The 22,020-nt window shown below is 37.2% G+C and overlaps 1 protein-coding gene across 1 annotated transcript in view; it reads right to left on the bottom strand.

The window, feature by feature from the left end:
* Window positions 1–22,020, bottom strand: part of ptprsa (protein tyrosine phosphatase receptor type Sa) — a 271,953-nt gene that overhangs the window by 76,197 nt on the left and 173,736 nt on the right. Inside the window, exons 9-14 of the mRNA XM_007541279.2 lie at window positions 19,491–19,601; window positions 16,699–16,710; window positions 9,071–9,340; window positions 8,310–8,891; window positions 8,001–8,137; window positions 7,766–7,910 (exon numbers count right to left, since the gene is read on the bottom strand). Coding sequence (XP_007541341.1) covers window positions 7,766–7,910; window positions 8,001–8,137; window positions 8,310–8,891; window positions 9,071–9,340; window positions 16,699–16,710; window positions 19,491–19,601 — 1,257 coding nt within the window. The remainder of the gene's footprint in view (window positions 1–7,765; window positions 7,911–8,000; window positions 8,138–8,309; window positions 8,892–9,070; window positions 9,341–16,698; window positions 16,711–19,490; window positions 19,602–22,020) is intronic.

Below are 22,020 nucleotides of genomic sequence, written 5' to 3'. Positions count from 1 at the left end.
CAATTGTTTGGTACTTTTTCCAAATCTAAAAAGTCTACTAGCTAAAAAGTCATGATAGATTTTATAATTTAGGAGTCTTTAGGATGACTAGCACCATTTTAAACAAGAACTCAGAAGTTCACTTTATTTTTGTGATTGCTAGACAACAAATTACGTAGTTTAAAATGAAAATTTGAATCATTCCAATTTATCACACAGAATTCCATGGTAAACCTTTGTGTCTGAATTGCTTTTGGAGAACATGTTAAATTAAAAAAATGTCCTCTTTTAAAATTCTTAACATTTTTGTTTTTCCTGTCCAAATAATATATATTTTAGCCTTTGTATTTTATTCTTTGTGCAATTCCTTCCACCTTGATGTAGCAAATCTAGTTCATTATTACATTTTCTGACAGCAAAGTAATACAAACTAAATTAAATATGATTAGAGACAAGGACATATCACACAAAAGTTTAAATAAAAAGAAGCAAATGAATAAATAAATATGTTTTCATCCAAAAATAAAGGACAATAAAGAAATAAGTTATGAATTCAAGGAGGATAATGTGAAATTAGTTGGAACCAAAGTGATTCAAAAGATTCACAACAAATACTTTCTAAAAATACAAGGTGTGAGTAAACATCAACAAAGGAAAAATAAAACCAGATGCTCATAAAAAACAACAAACAAAACAGTATACCATGAACAGACAAACAAAAGTAAATCGCAAGCATTGTCTGCATCATACGTACCTGACTCCCAAAAATAAAATAAAAAAAAACTTTCAAGACTTTCTTACCAACAGCACCTGACTCCAGAGTGTGCTTACTCTAGAGTCAGGGAGAAGCAACACTTTCCCATCCTGAGAATATGATCAATTTTATGATCAAATCTTGTTACAGTCATGGCAAACAGCTATTTGTATCCACTGATAGTTGATTTGGACCCAGTTTGGGAAGAGCAGGAGGGAGAGAGTTGGCTCTGTGCTGTAGCCAGTGCTGTTTAATACTGCATTGTTGGGCCAGAGGGTCCACAACACTGAGAGAAGGGAAAGCCAGTGGGGAAAACTCATTATCAAGATTTTCTACGCTCGTGAACTTGGCCGAGCACAGAAACATCCTTCCTTGTTGGCAATTTCCTCAAATAAATCCCATTTCATAGCCCTATGTCTAAGTATCTCAGAGGAGCCTGCAGCCATTTTGACAGTGCCAAGACACAAGACAATGTCATCAACAACATAAAAAGCTCATATAAAGGAATTTATAAAACTTTAATAAAAATGTTGTGAGCATATTGTCACTTTAGAAGAAACAGATTTAAAATTGAAAAGAAAAAACTAAGTTTTATAAAGAAAAAAATAAAAACAAAAAACATTTTACTTGGTAAAATAGACACTGTTCCAGTACACAAAAATAAAACAGGGCCACAGCCTTAGTTCTCAAACCCTTTTCTGTGTCCAATGGGCTTATTTACTTAAGGTCTTACTGGATTTTGAGCCATTCAGCTTCTTTCCTTTGCCCGTATTGTATTTGCAAACTCTCCCCCGTCAAGAATGATTGCTCCGTTCTCATTCTTTGTGGCAAAGAAAAGGTCTATAATTCTGACAGGGTGGAGGTTATCACAGTGCACAGGCATCTCTATGCTTGATAACAATTTAAGACTGGATTGGGCGCATCCTTAATATCCCACGGAGGGCCAGTCGTAGGATTATGGATACTAGAAGTATGCAACCACAAAAAGAAGTATTTTGGATAAAGTTTCACTTGAAGTGCATCAAAACTTTCATATGAAGTCATCAAGACAAGACAAACTGGTCTTGTCTGCAATTACTTCCTTCACTTTGACTCTGAAATATGATGTGGGAGGTTTTTACACTACAACTTTCAAATTCAAAGTGAAAGGAATTTAGAGGATATGGAATATTCTTAGCAAAAATACTACAATGGTTACAATTCGATATTAACGTGAAGTATTAAAATAACAAATTGCGAATGCTATTTCTATCACAGTCTAAGTGCCATCTTTGTATATGGACTGTATCAGAAACCTCAAATGACATGATGTTCGTTCTTGTAGATCATTACGGAATTAATCCCAGCGATGACAAATGGCCATGGTGTGGCTCACACAGATATTCCAATACATCTAAAAACCTTCTGCAATTACAGTAAGTGGGGGGAATAAACTGCTTGTTTGGTTAAATACAGAGGATTTAGAATCTGCCACTTTAATTTTAGAGATGGCTTTTGACTGGCTACTGGCAGGGTCTAGGTATAATCTAAATGTGTAACAAAGCCTGACAATCCAAGGCCTTGGCTCAGAGCTCATCGCAGAGCATGAAATTAATTCTGACTCTATGAAATGGGATTCTTATCTGCCATTCGGGAGCCCTGCAGCCCCTCAACAACCACTCCAGGGTCTATCTCAAGTCTTCTCAGCATGTTTTAAAACTGGCAACAGCTGGAAAAATTACCCTCCATGCTTTCTGGTTGTGGACCCTCTTGTTGGCCATGTCTGAACTGTCTCATAAACTGGTTTCAACCTGGACTGACAAATGTAGCATACCAAGTGAGGTCTTGTTTCTGAATGGGAGCCGTTGTGAGAGAGAATGTCTTGCTTATATAAAAACCTGATACAACTTTGAAAAGTGAAAATAATTTGGTATCAGCCACATTGAAGTAGTTAAAGAGTGCAGACAAATTCCAGGATTATTCTGAATTTTTTGCTCGTCAAAGCTCCCATTACAAGCCTCAGGTAATGCTATTTGGACTGAGCATAACCTTCAATGTTTTATAAACAGTTTCTGCATAGAACATAGAGGAAACACATCTGAAATGTCATATTGTCTGTCTGTCTTTCAACTTTGTAGCATAGTGATTCAGTGTGCCAGATGCTGGAGGTCTGGAAGTGGAACTTATACATCATGTTTGGGAAGGAACAACTACTTTATGTGCAAATCCTGAATAGTTTTTGTGTTCGTGAGAAGTTTTTAGTTTTCAGGGATTAATTCCAGCAATCTCTCCATTAGATGTCATTAAGTTTCATATCCAACTGATTATTTCAATCAAGCAACATAGCTATTAAAATGTAAAACTTGATAAGTTCCAGTGCTACCTTCGTGTGTATGTGAAGGATGGCTTTTGGTGAAAAATCTTCGTTTAAAATGTTTAATGTGTGAGTGTGAAACTACCAAATGAAAAAAAAAAACAAAAAAAAAAAAACAAAGGTTTCTTAAACTGTGGCACAAGTACCATTGATTGTACTCAGTGGGTATCAATATTTTCAGGGTAAATGTAAGTAAATTAACAGCCATCTAGAGTTACTGAGCACCAACAATCAAGCAGAAGTGACTTGTTCAAATTGTTCAAGAACAGTAATCTTTTATTCTCTCTAAAAGGAGGTGTATTTGAGACAATTTGGAGAACTGTTAATATGAACTGAAAAATACAGCTGTAAAGAAGGAAAAAAACTCTGGTCATAAATTAGTTCTGTTCTATTTTTTTTTTATACCTTGGATCTGGGAAAAACATCAATCCCATCTTAGCTGGCTCCACACGGCACACTGAATCTCTAAACCACACAATCACTTACCTTTGAGCGTCCAAAAGATCAAGTAATTTTTAACAATAAGCACTGCGTTTGCCCAACTTAGTTTTCGAATATCCTGACTTAGTGCTGAACAACCAATGGGTGTAAGTGACTGCAGCAACTTTACAATGAATCTTTAATGTACAGGAAAAAATGGCTTAAAACATGTCAGTAAACATCTCTGAGGCCCAGGATAAAATAATGTCAATAGAATGGATAAAAATAAAAAAAAGCAAGCATGGCTGCTAGCTTTAGTGTTATGACCAAGCTATTGAAAATAGAGGTAAGATCTGCATTTTCTATTATTTCTGTGGACCACTGTTCAGGGAGAGCAAAGAGTGCAGGACAATAAAAAAAAAATAATAAAAAAAACGAAAATGAAGAATCCTATATCTTAAAATGTTGGACTTATCTCCCATCATGTTTGCTCAAAAGCCCATTCAAGTAAGTAAGCATGGTTGCATTGGCTTTTGTTGCAGTTATTCGAACCTGTGGTGGACTTGGGTTCATACAAGAACCAAACAGAAATGGAAATGTGGCTAGAAGATACAGAGAGATAAATCAAATAAATAGTATTTCAAAATTAAGACCCAAGTGAATAGAGAAAATTAAATAAATGGATATAACTCTGTTTACCAATAAATAAATAAATAAATAAATAAATAAATAAATAAATAAATAAATAACAATCAAACCAAAAGGGAAGAGGGATTTAAGTGAACAAAACGATGTCAAGGCATTCCAAGAACAGTTTTAGTTACAATCCACAAGTTAACATGTGACAAAGAGAGGCACTAGACTGGAAGAGGGTGACGAAGGAAGAGGAAAAGGAGGAGGGGCATATTCAATTCTGCTTGCAGTTTGCAAATGCAAAAACAGGCAAGAATATCACAAACACACACTTCGACACATGGGGATACGCACACTGTACTCAAGAAATGCCAAGACAGAAATGGGGATGGACATATGTGGCTTTTCATGCAGAGGAGTCAAAGTTCATCAGTTCAGCGGCAGCTGCTCAACAGCACCCCGAGTGGGCAGTAGTGAGTGTCACATGCAAGTGGAGTTCTTGGCAGTAACACTGCACTTTCTGTGCAGGAACAAAAAGAACTGTGAAGTGGTTGTTCCAAAGCCCACACGCTCACATGTCGAGGCACAGCCAACAAGTTGCACTGGTAGAAATAGAAAATGTGTTATAGGAAGTCGGCTCCCACCACCAATGCTTTCCTATGTCACTGTTGAAGGTACTCTGATTTAACAAAAATACTGTCAGTGTAGTAAAACAATGAAACCATTCATACACAATTCATTTTCTCCGGCATATGTTTGATTAAACTACAATTTGACAGTCTTGACTGTAGAAATAATATTAGCAATAAGGCATTTCATGTTAACTTCCATATGTGAATAAACAAAAATAGTGTGCCAAGTTTACTGTTGAAACCTCAGCAGAGTTAATTAAATACCTTATTACTTCAACAACAGTTATTAAGATTTATTACTGTACTATTGTTTATTAAATGAAATTAAACTGTTCTCATTCAAGTGTTCATAGTGTGTCGATGATTCATTAGTTAGAGCATGAGTATTAAACTCATTTTCATTTTGGGCCACATCAAGTTTATGAATATTCTTAAAGGGCTGGTTGTGGCAGAATGTATTGGTAAAAACCATTAAAATATTGTTAAAATATTAATGAATAGCTGTGTCTGCATTCAATAAGGTATTTCTTAAAATTAAATAATATCGAACATCTGTTCACACTGCTCCAGGATTTTCTGAATGTTTTTGTAATTGTTTGCAATTGAAATCAATGATTTTCAGGCGCTAATTTAGAAATATTTGAATGACATATGCCCTGAGACAGACTGGCGACCTGTCCAGGGTGTACCCTGCCTCTCGCCCGGAACGTTAGCTGGAGATAGGCACCAGCAACCCTCCTGACCCCACTAAGGGAAAAGGGTGTATAGAAAATGGATGGATGTATGAATGAAAGACATATTTGCAATATTTGCACTTGATGATAAATGTAACTTTTTGGTACTTGTTGTATCAAGGACAAACTATCATTTGACATCAATTAAAGCAGTGTAGTAGATGTAAAACATACTGACCTCTGCAGGTGTGAGGTAGCATCACTTTAATATTCTTTTTTTAATGTGCGAAAAACTTACGATTATGCATTAGCGCAAAAACGTGCAGGGGTCTGTTGATTTAGCATGAATTTGCCGTTTCAAAAAAAACTCGAGGTACATATGTAATTTGATTGTATAAAAAATAAAAGCTGCTTTAATTTGACTAATAAAATAATATGTAAGCAATCAATTGCTCTATTTCTCTGTCCCTATGGAGCCGAGAGGGCCACATAAGAAGCTCTGATGGGCCAGATTAGTCCCCGTGCCTCGAGTTTGACACATGTAGGTCAAATGAATCTTCCATCAACTTTCCAAGTTAACTTTGTCTAAATTTACATCCTCATTTTGCGTCCATGATTTAAAATGCTGTCTTTTTGTCTTTTCTGCCGCCTTTATTTGACTATAAGTAGCTATTCTCCAATAATTTTTATTTTGATGAAAGCACCTGCCACTCAAAATATAATTAAAGATCTATGACTATGATCTGCCGAAGACACAATTGTCTTTTTAAATGTAATGCTCTCCATCGTCACATCACTTGTCTCTAATCCCCCCCGCCCCCTCTCAACAACAAGATTTAACTCTCAAATATTTGTGCAGTTCATACGAGAGCCTTGGTGGTTTTTCAGGAAAACTAGCATTTTTTGTGTCATGTGGGATGTGGACTTGCTGTCTACAAAGGAAAGGAACACATCAACAAAAGTGAAAGAAAATACATTAAAAAAAAGGAACTACTGAAATCATCTATCCACAACAACGTATGTTTTCCATGGCTGAGTACACATACATTTACGTCTTCCTAAGCACAGCAGTGAGGAAAAAAAGGCAAACAAAGCAAGGATGTGAACTAGAGGGGCATTTTGACGAACAGGTGCTTAACCAAACCAAGTTTTTAAATTTTAGTTTTCCAATGAGACAGAGGATTATTGCAACCTGGAACTTTAGAAGTTTTGAAGAACCCTATGAAAAGAGGAAGATCAGACGAATTAAATGCACTCAAGTGTAAAAAGTCACTAACATGGGGCTTCAGAGTGGAAGAATTGGTTGAAGTACCATAAAAAAGAGAGGAGGGAATTACTGCATGGAATGTTAATCATAGTTGTACTTGAAAAAAACAGTTTCCCTTTTCCCATTCTGAATGGATTACATTCAGGATGTAATCCATTCAGAATGGATGCAAATAGCAGCAGCAAAAACAAACAAAAAAAAAATACAATCTCAATGCTTTATTTGTTTTTATTATAAATGGCTGTTGAACAGAGAAGTGTGTCATCAATGCCATTTTCATTAATAGAGGGCTATAGATGGGTATTATATATTTCCAGGCACATAGTGCCAATTTATAGCACAATTAGGTAATTTTTAACTTTGGCTGTTTTACCAATTCTATAACAAACATAATTTAAAAGAAATTTGACTTTGCAATTTAAATCCTCAAAATTGGCCTTTGTCTCTTTAAGAAGCTCCAAATCTCTGACACTTCCCCTGGAGACTCCACTCAGACTTTAAGGCGGAGCTTTGGGTAAAAAGGCAGTGCACCGTATGAGCAAGTGTTGAAGCTAACCTGAATGGCTGCCATGGTAGAGTCAAGGATTTCTCAACCATGCATGAAATAATACAAGCAACACTTAAGGTAAATGCTATTTAAAATGTTCCCTTAGTCTCTTCAACTGCAGTAGTCCATAAAGTAAACATTTATTAGAATAATACAAGCCTAACAGAGTTTTAAAAAATGTCAAATTACATTTCATACATTTGCAAAATGTATGAAAATATGGATATGTTCCCAGTAGACATTTTAAATCACAAATAAGTAGCCTCAGTAAGCTTCAAATAAAGTCATTGTTTAAACACATAACTCAGAGGCTAGGCCATTGACATTAGAGAAAAATTTGCAAGCTTCAGTCAAAAGAGCAGGAAAAAGAACTAATATAAATGAAAATTGTTTTTGCTATGGTCCATAAAGAAAACAAGATCATAGTTTAGTTTTGTAAGAGGAGTTTCTTTTGTTAGCAAACCTGAAACAAAAACAGGACAGAATATCAATAAAAGGCTACATACTGGCTTGCAAGGTCCTCTCAGAAATTTCATTTGTGAACGCCCCAATGCCTTTGTTAGAGATGGCCGCCAGGGAGAAGCGGTACTTTGTATTGGGACGGAGACTTTCCACAACATATGATTTTGTGGGTCCAAATGTTTTCTTCAACTGTCAATCAAAATATAAGAATTTAAAATGGTGAACTAAAAAAAACAATTGTTGAAATAAACTTTTAGAGCTTTGGTAGTGAACACTTACCTGAGTGTCTGAATCGCCTTCCTTATAGCGAAGTTCATAATTTATAATTCCTTCTTTCTCATATGCAGGTTCCCAGGTCAGCTCAATGCTGGTGTCTGACACAGCACCAACTTGGAATTTGGATGGTTGACCTGGAACTGGACACAACAGCAGAGGATATTACAATAATTCAGAGTCAAGACAATAACATTTGCAAGGGTTAAATTATGATGACCAGTAGGTTGGCTTCTAAACCATTTTATTAAGAGAATCTAGTTCCAACAGCTCCAGAGGTACTATTACATTATTAGCAATTATTCATATCCTTACCTCCCTGTAATACTTTGACCTGAATTGGGGCTGAAAAAGGTCCATCACCAACAGATGTGAATGCAAGGACTTTGATTGTGTATGTTTCTTGAGGAACTAGGCTCTGAATGGTGGTGATGAGATTGTCCTGGACATTGTGGATCTGCCAGAGGCTCATGGGCTGCGAATCGTCCATAGTGTAATAAACTCGGTATCCCTTGATCTGCCCATTAGGCTCCTCGGGTTCCTCCCACTGGACCATCATGGTGTTTTGAGGAAGAATTTGGGCCTTAATGTTTCTTGGTGGACTGGCGGGAGCTTGCTCACCAGTCCGAGTTTCGACTGGCTCACTGGGTGGACCTTGTCCAATTGAGTTCACCGCTGAGACACGTATTTCATACTCTGTGTTTGGGTAGAGGCCACCAATGCTGTAACGTGTAGTGGTGATGCTATCCACCGTTTCATACTTGCTGTCTGGGGACCTGGCTCTATACTGTATGATGTAGTATGTCACTGGATCTGGGTTTCCTGAGTCCCACGTAATGGTCACACTAGTGGCTGTGGTTTCAGTAACCACAGGGGTACCTGGAGGCTTGGGAAGAGCTGTTGTGACAACACAGAAAAAATGAGAGAAGATATTAATTGGTGATTGCTCAAGAAGTCTGAACAAAAAAGAACAAAGATCGAGATAGTGTTTTTTTTTTTTTGTAACTTAACACAAGAGATTGGAAGTGAAATGTTCTATGAATGTCATAGATCCTTCACAAATAGTCATCTCTTACATTTTACAGTGATCTGTGCCACGGCTTCAATGATGCCAAGGCTGCTCATGGCCACGCAGGTATAGTTGGCTGACTCACGGACACTGCTCAGTTCAAGAACATTTCTGCCAACTGGCATCTCGTCGTCTGGCGTCAAGTCCTCAGCGTTCAGCATCCACTTGACATAAGGCATGGGCGACCCCACTGCCACGCAAGTTATGTTCACACTGCCACCTGGCATTATTTCTTTACTTTCTGGAAGAATGGAGAAGCGAGGAGGTACCCGCCGGACTGCGAGAAGGCATGAGGAAGGAGAAAGGATGACAAAAGAGGGCAAGGAGTCAAAAAGAAGAGAAAAAGGAGAGGTAACAAGAGAGGCAGATGAAAATTGATCCTTCTCAGGTATACATGTAACACAAAAGATTCAACATGATAAACGTGAACTCAAACAAAAAATAAAATAAAACTAGACTTTTGAAAACATAAAAAAAATAACAAATAATGGGAAAGAACTAAACTAATAGAAATGCTTCAACAACAATATAGATTAACAATTAAGCAACGATTCATAGCAACAAGGTTCCAATGACCAATATTTGACCCATCACAGCACAATTAAAGACACAAAAATCTATTACGAGTTTCTCATCTTTGGGGGCTGAACTACTGACACGTGGACAACTGAAGCACTACCTGATCGCAAAGTAGAAGAGTAATATAGTAGTAAAGGCCATGTGATAATTCTATCACATAAGCCCGACCGGGCAACCTGGAACTTCCTGTCCTCTCAGACACACATGCCAAACAGGAAGTAGGCCATTGCAGGCTTCTCCCACAGCACAGGAAGTGTAGGGTTACTGAACTATTGACCATCTCTGTAAGGTCTAACCAAATTCTAGCACACATTTGCACTTAACACCTTGCTCTACTTTCAGATCATCTTAAAGATGAGAAACTTTAATCAGATTTTTGTGGTTTAGGGTAGATCCACTGGACAAAGCCTTATTAAGATCTGACACGGTTCCATTGATAGATGCAGCTATCAGTTTCACAGACAGCATGCATAAATAGATCGAGGTAAATCAAGGAGTAAATGATAACAAAAGTAGATATAAAACTTGAGATAAAATGCATTGAGGAATATAACTGAAGGGTCGCTAGCATGCCCAGACAAAAGACGATTGGAGAGGAAAAGTAGCACAAGATAGAAGAAATAACTTTTGAGGAAAGGGTAGAAGGAGAGAGAACAGTGCAGTAAGGAGTGACAGAGAAAGAAATAGAGGAGGGAGGGGTGGAGGAGGGGTAAAGGGGGGACAGGGGTAACCCGTTTTACTGCTGTGTAAACTTTGCTTTTCTTCAGCTAATGTGACAAAATGTGATGATGGCACATTGTCACATCGCAGTCCCGGTAACACAAAATAAGTATCAAGGAACAAGGTGTGTGCCTAGGAGTACACAGAAAAAAAAGAGCTGTAGCCATTGTAGGTAGGAAGCTAACTACTACACAGTGTCGGAGTAAAGAAACAGAACTGGATCAACAGTGAGTAGAAGTTCAGAGAATAGAAAGGAGAGATGGAGGGAAAGAGAAATGAATACCAGCAACGAGAGGAAGACAGGTAGAACCTCTAAAGTTATGGAAAGGGACTGGATTGAAGAGGGAGGATAATAAACCTGAGATTCAGACGAAGGATGTGACAGGTATAGTGTAATGTGTGTGTATCTGTAGGTATATAGATGCATATACTTTTTGCATTGGTATAGGCATGGATGTGCGTGTGTACAGTATGCAAGAGCTATAGAGTGAAAGAGCATGATTCTGCAAAAAAGAAACTGATTGAGAGAGGCATCCCAGGAAGCATTTGACATTAGGTGACATGGAGGAGTTTGCAGTTACCCTAATGTTTTCTTCAACCATTTTACATATTTGTGTGCAATTTCAAAGGAAAGCTATATGTAGGAAAGACAAGATTTTACAAATACACAGCAGACTAAAACAAAGAAAATATTTTGATTTAATGTCAAAATGTTTGTTGGGATGCAAAGGTCAAGTGAGAGAAGGAAAGTAGTGAAGATACAGAAGACAACATGATGAAACATATGTGAAAGATGACTTTAGAGAGACGCACAAAACAAAGGAAGAGAGACAAGACACAAGGCAGAAATAAAAAAAAACAAACTCGAGCAGCAAGACAACGAACAAGACAAAGGAAAATGGATTGACACGCGGACATACTGTACAATACGCAACAAGGGAAAGGAAGGGATCGGGTTGTCAGAAAAGGGGGGAGAAGGAGAAGGAGGATATAAGTGGGGAATAGAATAAAAACTGATTGAAAATAAAAAAAGAACAAGAAAAGATCATGGCTCAAAGTTGGTTTGGAGATCTCACACACTGGGGCTTAAAATCAAGAATCAGGCACATGTTCCTTCATCACCACCTTAAACATTACTTTTGTGTGCAAATGGAAGTTAAATGTTTAGGACAGGTGGGCATAAGGAAGGACAAAACAGGGCAGTGGGAGTGATTGAGGGAAAAACTGAAAAGGGCCCTTAAAGTAAAATTAGATTTAAAAACAAACCGTGTCAATCCAAATGGGATTCATATGATCGTTGCATGGGAAAAGCTAATTTATCCACAAAACTGAGGCAGAATTATTATATAAACAAACTCAGAGGGATTTTCTTTTAACTGAATTGCACATGTAAAATCAGTATAAATCACTGATGGATACTTTCAGTTACAGAGCGAGGGACACTCAAATGGGGAACATGGCTGGTGTTGGGGTTTTGATAAGTCTCTAATCTACTCTGTATGCATTCTCGGTTCTATCCACTGCTAATGTCAATTACTTTGTTACTCTGGGTGTAACAACCTAACCTTGAGGGCAAAAAGTTCATAGCTGACCTTTGAAAAAGGCTGGTTTGTGCTATGAAAAAATGACATGCAGTAAAAATGTACCAAGAAAAATGGACACTTGCAAATCCCCAAAAATATTATTTTCCAAAAAAAAAAAAAAAAAAAAGTTCCTATCAAAACTAAGTATTTGGTTGAGATATTTTTTTCATTATCTCTGTTGAAAAAATGCAGAAAAATCAACCACTTAAGGGTGGAGAAAAAATAATTCTCTGCATTATAATTTGATAAAGCATACCTAACTAACCAACAAAGGTGATAGGGCAGCCCATTCCTCACACAGACATGCATGGGTGTGGCTATGGCATGAGTGACGTAGAACGGTGCACCCTCATCCACTCGGGCGAACACCAGAGAACCAAAACAATCCAAAAAAATGTCACTCAAGCCCATCCAAGCATGCCATTTATGACTGATTATAGCATTGCTCGAGACACACAGACTCACAAAATCAAATCAAATGAAAGGAAACAAACGAAATTGAACAAATCCACAAACAGAACTACATTCGAACAGCATAGACAGTACCAGAGTGCAGCTGTGTTCACAGAGAGGTTTGCATCAATACTATTAGATGTTTTTAAGATTCTATTTGTCTCAAGAATTTATCTTCCAATTCAAAATGTCTGTGGTAACTGAACATGACAAACATGGGCATTTTGGGGAAACATTCAATCAAAGTTTATCTCAGGGTGATCTTCTCTCCCTGGGGCTCAGATCAGCCAATGGACCGGGAGCTGAAATGGTTAAGTGAATGAGGTTTCCCCACAGGAAGATATCTCTAGTCCCCTTTAAGAAACTATAATGTTAAGAACCATGTGGAAACTTATCCTAAAACAGCTAATAACTTTAGCAATTGAAGAATCTGACAAGAAAGTTACAATTTAAAATCGGTTTAAGCTTTTTTTTTATTATTATTATTATTATTTTATTTAAGAACTTCTGGTACAAAGAAACAAAAAATCAGTCATATGCAATTTTTAAACCCAACACGAGGACAAATGGAGCTAATAGTCTACTTGTATAGTAATGTAAAACAATGCATTTACTAAGGTATCGTATAAATGAGAATGGTGTGAAAACTGCTATTATATAAGTAAGTTGTTTTAATATTTTAGAACAAACAAAAATAAGGCATAAGGAATCAGAAAGCTCTATTGTCTGTTAAAAGTGAAGAAAAAAAAAACACAACACAAATATCTAACTTTGCCTTTTTGATAAGCAACCAGAATGTAATTTTTCTTTCAAAACAATGTAATCCAACCCCTAACCTCAACCATATAAGTTTATACGTTGTTGATGTACTTTCTTGGGCCCATTACAGTGCCACGTACAGGGCTGTCATTATTAGAATGTTTTGGGTTTCATTTGGTGTGTTTGTGTGGAAAAAACACATTTCTTGAAACAACAGCGTTCATAAGGATGTTTGTAGAAACTATGCATAAAGCAATCATCTTGGAAAACCGTTTGTTTCATCTAAATGTTTTGATAAAGCCCCTAATTAAGACCCCAACTGATGCTGGAGCACACTATAGTTTGCACTTCATTATCCGTCGTTAGATTCTAAATGAAAATTTACTTTTAAATGTAAAGTTTCCTCAATGGCTCATGATAATGAGTCACCATACTTTCAAAGTTCTGAAAGTTACGAGTACATGCTCAGCTGAACTTTATGTCAATATGCAGTCTGTCATTATATGTGGAAATAAAACCCTCGCCTTTAATACCTTTAAAATGCACAGGCATTCCAACAAAAAAATAAAGAAATAAATAAATAATAGTAATAAAGAAAGAATCCCAATTGCATGGACACGCTCCTCATTCACAGAGACCAGGAGCCCAGCCGGCCCATTTGGAATTGAGAAAAAAGAAAACAAAAATCCACATTTCATGTGGTCCGATAACAATATGTAGTCTTATTTCAAGCCCCAATGTGGAGAGAAAGACAAGAAGCCATACACTGGACGAGGTGAGAAGCAGTCGAGAGAGAATGCCAGAGTATTGCACTAAGTGGGAGGTGTTGTGGAGGGATTTGTGTTGAAAAACAGAGGTCAGAAGGTGGACATTATTGGCTATTTTTGTGAGGCAGGTTTTGTTGCCCCAAAATGAAGGGGGAAGCCAAAATAATGTGCAGCCTTTAGTGTCACCTTGAAGCTGAGATTACACCCTCTTACTGCCTGAGGACACAGGCACAGTATGAAGATCCTTTAGTCACACTTGCAGGGTGAGTCCTACAACATTTACATTTAAGCTGCAGGGGTTGGCCTGTATTAACATACCTTTGCTGCACCACTGCTAAACTCTCCCTATGGGTGGCTCATCAAAATGGAAATTATTACCTAAAGGAAACTAACAGGAATCATGGCATGGCTATCTAATAATAAAAAGGGATTTGAGAGTGTTAACTATTGCTGTTGTCTTACAGGTACATGACAAGCAGCCAAGCTATACTGCAAGAACATTCCCCCACATGTATGATAATTCCAGTGCATGCCAAGCTAGTTAGTAAGTTAATTAGATAGTTTATTAGTGAAGGAGGTAATGGGCCATATGTTTTGTGTGGTGAATACAGGCACTTCTATTGCAAATGAGAATTTTTTTTGGGCTATGTAAGGCAAACATCTAATAGAGATGGCTAGAATTTGCTTTGGCCAGTGAGAACATAAGGTGTAATCTAGCTTTCTTTCCCAACATTAAATACGGATGCAGAGCAGGACATGCAAGCACATTCACAAACAGGCAAATATCATAGTAGAAGGGAGAGCATGCACATGCATAACAGCACAGTCTTTCTGCATCAGTGTTTCTTTGTTGAACTGGGTCTAGAATTCTATAATTAGATTGAGTTAAAAATATATATTGTACTGTTAGCTTCTTTCCAAAGTGACAGCTGTTGATACTAATGGTATGGAAGTAATGTAAAGTAAGTGGAAAGTTACAAAAGAAAAGGCAGCTGCTCCAACAGCAAACCACATGAGAAATCTTGTTTTGCTTCCATTTATTCAACCACATGGGGACATAAGATGTCTATAAGGGAAGACAATTCAAGTTTGAATTACGTGAATGAATGACAGCTACACATTTTATCTGTGTTTTGGATATTAGGCATATTTAAATTGTTAAAAGGTACAAAAATGACAGCAATTTATTTGAAAATATATTTTTGAGGTAAGTGCAAAGCCTTAGCAACTTTGTCACTCACAATCAGTCTAGTCCAGTCTAGTATATCTTACATAATTTACTTGGGTAACCTCAGTCAAATTAATGCAAAGTAAGCCTTTATGCAGCACCTGCCTTGTGTTAATGAGGGCTGATTTACCTTCATTCAACAACTGGTTTTCAAAGAAACGCAAAAAATAAAAAGACAAAGTATCAATAGCTAAAACTCTCCTTTACTTTCCAAAAATTTTATATTATATACTCAGACAAGTTGAGTTGAAAATGTAACAGGTCAACTCACTACAGCAGGTGATGTGTGGTTCAGTAAAAATCTGATTATATTGTAAAAAGAAGCTGAAGCACACAGTGACAAACTGTGGGTTTCCCTGTGGGTTCACTAATCAGTTTGCATCCATCACTTATGGATTTTTCTGATGTTTAAGATCTATAGTGTGCATGTTAAAAATGCTGTTTACTTATATGAGCTTAAAAAAATCATAAATGACAATATAACTGATTAAAGTGTAAATGTTTGTCCTGACTATGTGAAAGGCAGCTGCCAATCAATCAATAAGAACAAACCACATCAACTAAAAAAATACAAATATGTATATATGCATCTTTACTCGCTTGCTTGGCAGCACTACATGCAATGCTGAGGTCATTGTATTGTTATTGATTAGCACAATATTGCAAATGGCATCTCTTAATGGCTCCCCAATATCAACATGGAACCCAATCAGGCCCAATCAGGTCTAATCTTTTTGGTAATGGATCACTCCAAAGCAGATGACAGGAACACTGGCTGTATACACATTTATAATTTCATTCGGCATTTGCAGTTGCACTCCGAGTATCAAGAAGCCGAGCAGTATCAGGTTGAAAAAGGAACACATTTTTTTTTACAAACTAATGAACCACAAAAAAATGACATAGTACACAAAAAACAAAAACAAAACAGAAATAGAACCATAAAAAACACACACACAACACCGTCATCACAACTCAAAAGTAAAAAAAAAGAAGCTAAAAATAGGGTTGTCAGGAACAAAATATATTTTTAGAAAACCCAAGAAAGACAGGAAAAAAAACAAAACAAAACACAGAGAATGCAAAAAGGAGAAGAAAAAAAAAAACCCATCGGGGCCAAAGGGGTTTTTGCACGGGCATGCAAGCGCAGTTACATTCTCCCATCATGCAACAGGTGCTGCTATTTTCATGTGCTGGGTTTCCATAACAACACATGCAAGTAAAGCTTTTAGGTGCAGAAGCAATACCAAAGGATGCAAAACGTGAAAAGGCCCCACAATGCAAACATAAAATTAAATAAACAAGACCCGAGCTAATCGGGGTTTGATTTCATCTTTTATTTGGAAATAAAATAAAAAATAAAAAAAAAAAGGTCTTTTAAAATTATTTAGCAGTTTGGATTAACTGTATTTATTTATTTATTTTTTTCAGATTAGTATATAATCGAGCTCTGCAAAAGGCAAATAACAGCTAAAATTTGTCAAACATGTTGAATTTTCTTTTCAAATGCGGGTTAAAAAAAGTAAAAAAGAAAAAACACACCAACCTTCTCGAAGCTCTGAGGGATGTAAAGGGGTTGATGCAGAACACAATGACATGAGGAGAAGAGAAAAATAGGGGAAACACAGAGAGAGTAAAAAAAGCCACCTCAAGGTGTTTCGCTGCAGCTACATGTCCCTTTCCTTCTTTTTTTCCCCCTTTACCCCTGTCCCTGTCATCAGTGACACCCGTCTTCAAAGTACACTTGCCTGCCCTCCCCTTTAAATAAACTTTGAACCAAAACAATCAGATTCACCCCAGTGGTCGCTCTGCTGCCTGCTAAGGAGAAAGGATTGGGGCGCCACTGGAGTCAATTCAAGCGTACCATATTCATAATTCAAAATTTCACAAGCTTCTTATGGCCACAATGAGAGGCTCATGGGGGTGGCCACATTTTATTTAGCTAGAGAAGGAAATGAAATAAACAGAAAATAAACAAAACAAAAACAAATGAGAGATTGAAAAGAACAAATAAATTTTAAAAAAGACAATTCGGGGGGAAATTAGCAGCTGCAGTTCAAGGCTGGTAAGAAAAAAATATTATTCTAAGAAGCCAATCAGCAAACACTGTCATTATGGTTGATGTTTGGGAAGGAGTCTCATTTGCTCCAGTACCCACATGCCTCATTTTCAGGGTTTCTCTCTCGTCCTTACAATTATCCTTCCACACAGCTGCTAATCTCAAGTGCATTTTGCTTCGTGAACAAAACATAGTCAACATCAAGTATCAGAATTGATCGACAAAAGTTAACTGAAAACAAACAAAGGCTGACACCATCACAGCATAACAGGTGTGTCACATAGTGTGAATGCACTGGAGTAATTATGAATCTGGAGTACTTTTGTAAAAGCATGCTCGTGGAGCCAGTGTTTGTGATAATATTGGATGTGTTTTTGGAAGTTATTTCAAGGAGTGGATGTATGATTTAATGTAAAATAGTTGGAAAATGTAAAAAAAAAAAGAATCATTCTTTACATAGATATTAATGATTTCTGTTGAGAGCATTTGGGTAAAAAATAAGACGACTAAGCTAGTGGGCGTGGAGGGCTTTGACATGGGGTTCACCACCAGGGCACAATACGGTCAATGGGCCTGAACTGGTTTTTTGTTGCTTAATATGGTGGCTAGTCAAGGAAGATGATGTAGAAAATACCTCAACAGAAAGAGGCTCACAAATGATGATTTGTTGGAACTCTATTTGAGATTCTTCTTTAGTGTTTAATTTAAGGGCTGCTTTACAATTTTTTATTTTTTTTAAGGAAATCTAATGACAGATGCTTTAGAATAATTTCAATTTTATGAAAACAAAAAGAGAGAAGGGAAGTGTCTTTTGTGTTCTCAAAAATATAGCATAATTCTCTTTGCTCACCTAAAATAATCTGTTGCGGGAGGGGCTCGCCCAGAACGATGATCACGCAAGGACCACCAGATAGCAGATAGCTAATTGACGCCGCTTGCTGAATCACATTTGTACCAGCTCGTGCCTCGGCTAGATGAATGCTGACAGTCTTGAAGAACCATTTTCTTTTTACCTTCAGCTCCCTGTAGTAGAATTTCTCCTCTCCACGCTTCTATTTCACTGAGTCTGATGATAGCAATAATAATGAAAAAGCAGCTCCCTGACCCATTTTATAATGTTGGAGTAGTGAATTATTTATTGGGAACAAAGTTATTTGGTACACAGCAGAGGGAACAAACCGAGTAGATACCGAGGCATCTTTATTTAATATGCACAATATAAATAATACATGCCGAAAATGCATCTGCTTCAATTTATTAAAGCTCCCTCAACAGGGATTCATTGTCATTTAGCATTAGTGGTTGAGGATAGGCTTTTGTCTTTATAGTCTGTTTCCTATGAAACTATTCGCTCTGAATTATTGTTTTTATATAAATATATATATATCTTCATTTTGCATGAACATGCCAACCAAAATAAGTACAGACTGTAAAGGCCTTTAAAGACCGTACACAAAAGTAAAAACTGGGAAACCCTACAAGTTTACGCTCCAGTGCAGCATGAGGAAGAAATACAGGAAGTGTAGGATTTATGGTCAATCTGACAAATGAGCTGTGTGTAAAAATACAGTGCTTTTTCACTTTGTTATAACACAAATTTTCCTCCCCCAAAACTGGAAAAGGCAAGAAGGGGTGAATGATTTTGATTGGTGGGCAACATTACCTAGCCAATCAATCAAAATCAACACTTACCGTTGTGCTCCGTTACCTGTAAAACACTCATCAAATAAAAAAAACAAACAAAAAAAACAAAAAACAAAACCAAAACAAAAATATTTTCAGTGTGTTTTAAGGTTTCAACTTGAGATGTAGTGGGGAAACATTTGACTGGGCACACAGTTAAAAGGTCAAAGGTCTTTGGCAACTGATAACGTGAAGACATACGGCTTGTTGGGCTATACATTTCCTTCCGAGTGAGTAGGGGAGGGCATTGAAAGACAAAATGGAGCATCATAACAGAGAAGAACATTAGTTGGTCAATTATAGATTTACATTTGGAAGTTTCAGTGCATTAAAACAATTATGGGAAGGCATTGATATAAATGGTAGAAGATTTAAATTCCTTTGATATTAATTTTGCAAAACATCTTGTGCATACACTTCTAGATTAAAACGGAGTTTAATGGAAGCAATTATAGTATTTAACGCTCAAGAATACCAATTAAAGATGAGCTGCACTGTGAAGACATTTTATTTAGACAAAGTAGATTTTATTTAGGTATTTTTTGTTACTTTTTTTTTTTTTTTTTGCCTGGCTCAGCAGGCTGGTTGCTCCCTACCTCGCACATAAAGATTAGCGGGGGACGAGTAGCGTACGCCTTCCTCATTAGACGCCACGCACTCGTACTTCCCCTGGTCCAACTCCTCACTGTTCTCGATCTGCAGGGCACCTGGGGAAAGACAACATCCAACAAAGAAAAGGTGGGAAGGGGGAGAAACATGGAAAGAAAGAGAGAAAGAAAGCAGAAAATATATGATTAGTCTATCTGACACAAACAAATGAAACCACTGGGAATCACTTAAATTTCACACGGTCATTTCAAATACAGTCTCTCTCTGCAGCAATGCTGACGCAGGCTAGCATGACTAACTCAGCTGAATTCCAGCCTCAGTCATTTGTCGACAAAAAGCTAAATAAATCAAAACGTGAACTGAATCAGTCATTTTGGGTTTGCAGCAATGTTTAAATTGTTAGCAAAAAGGAGCTACAAAGTCAAAAAAAGAAAAGCGTGATGAAATGTAAATTAGAAAAGTGTTAAGGTTACCTTGTAAGCAAAGTAATTAAACTGCAGAAGAAATTAATTGATCTTAAATTATAATTTTAAATAATGACCCAAAGGGGCTTAATACAGATCCATGCCACACTTTGCCTGTTTTTTTTTGTTTTGTTTTGTTTTTGCTAAAAGTTTTACAGGGCATGACTCGTCCCACTTTGCAAATCTATTGAGTGAAATGTTTTCCCATGTTCCCACTCATTTGAAAAGTAAGTTCAGTTCAAATGAATGAATAGCTTTTTGTTGTTTTTGGATTTCACATTTTGCTACACATGTTCAGGTGAATTTAGGTCCAGACTTTCACTGAGCTATTCTAAAACTGGAATATCATTTGATCCAACCATTCTGTTATGACTCTGGCTTTAAGTTTAGGCTTGTCTTGCAGGAACATGACCGTCAGTCCTAGTCTCTAGTCTTTTGCAGTCCTTAACATTTCTTCTAGGATGAACCTGATTTTAGCTCCATCCATCATACAAAGAACTCTGACTAACTCACCAACTCAAAATGCCGCCGAGGAAACTTGTTCCTAGTTTCGTCATGACCAGTCACACGTGGCAAAATTTGGAAAAGCTCGAGGAGTATGAGTGTATTTGAGAGGCAGACGACTACTCACTTTACTCTTTACTCATTTGGTCATTGTTTACGTTTTATCTCAAAAGACATGAACTACTTTTTAACATCATTACTGTTTTTTTTTTATGTTTTGGTTGGAGTTAACTGCATGTGTGCAAGGCAAGACAACCTCAGCACTCAGCTGCAACATGGGCAAAAGGCAGGAGGGAACAAAAGAGGGAGGTGAAACACCAGGATCATTCCTCGTTAGAGTGTTGTTGACGGCACTTCCTGATGATATCATTAGGGCCTCTGGCTGGCTCAGCAGACAGATTGTAGCCTGGGACTCTCTGACAAACACAACACCACCATCGCTCGTTAACGTTTAGCCAAGAAGCATCAATATGCCAGCAGCTGCCCCGAAAGCTTTGTAATATACTATAACGCTCTCCATCACATCTGCAAGCGAACACAATGTTGTACAAGGCCACCGCTCTGAAACAGTGTTCAAATAACACATTTCACCTCATCCACAAATTAGACAATCGATCCTGGTTAATTATAAAGATTAGTCACGCTTTTAGTCCGTTCGCCTCCTAATAGAGAAAAGAGTATTTGAGACCTTGAGGTGTGAGCAAATATATTTACCAATTTAAACGGAGAACAGACCTGAAGGTACAACAATCGATAGCGTTTCATTTTTCGGTTTTCTTTCACTTTCTCTTCATTTTGCTTTACTGCTCAGATCACCTCATCACTCAGAAGCCTCTGTTCCTGGCATGTACCTCGAGAACCAAATGAAAAAAGAAATCTGCCTGCAGAGTGCAGGTGGTACATTTTTATTTTATTTTATTTTTTTGCTCTGGCTTTATATGAGCATCTGATTTTGATCTGTTTGATGTGCGCTTGGAACAGCAAATGCCAGTGTGGTGGCAGGTGGATTGGAATGTGCTCAGAAGCTGAGACCACAAAGTAAGAAACGTATGAAGTTCAACTCCAGGTGGACAGATCCAGAAACCTCTGCCAGCGGCTTGTCAGACAGACTTCCTTCAGCTGAATTCTAAATATTTTGTCTGAACTCACCTTTGTTAAATCAAACAGCACAGCTCTACATATACCAATTTTGTTAAACTTCAGCTGGCTGATAATGATGTGGCAGCTTAAAAAAAACAACAAAAAAAACCCAAAAAAAAAACACAAATAAAAGTCCCATATAACGGTAAAAAAAATAAAAATAAAAATCTCAAAACAACCTAGCAAAATACAACAGCCAACAGCTAATAAGTAAAGTAGGAGCAAGGAAGAGAAAGAACTATGTCTGAGAACACCTCGGCAGTTTTATTTGCGCTCAGACTTCTGTGAAAGGAGGATTTCTCAGCAGGTGGTACAATGTGTTTCCAAGTTTTTACTGGTTTTTGCACAGATTCTACGTAATATTTCAAAATAGGGATTTGAAGAATGAATGGAGATTTTCTTTCATTTA

The sequence above is a fragment of the Poecilia formosa genome, unplaced genomic scaffold (genome assembly GCF_000485575.1).
Source record: "Poecilia formosa unplaced genomic scaffold, Poecilia_formosa-5.1.2 Scaffold10, whole genome shotgun sequence".
NCBI lineage: Eukaryota > Metazoa > Chordata > Actinopteri > Cyprinodontiformes > Poeciliidae > Poecilia > Poecilia formosa.
The sequence above is the reverse complement of the archived record's forward strand: the minus strand, read 5'-3'. Positions and strand labels throughout refer to the sequence as shown.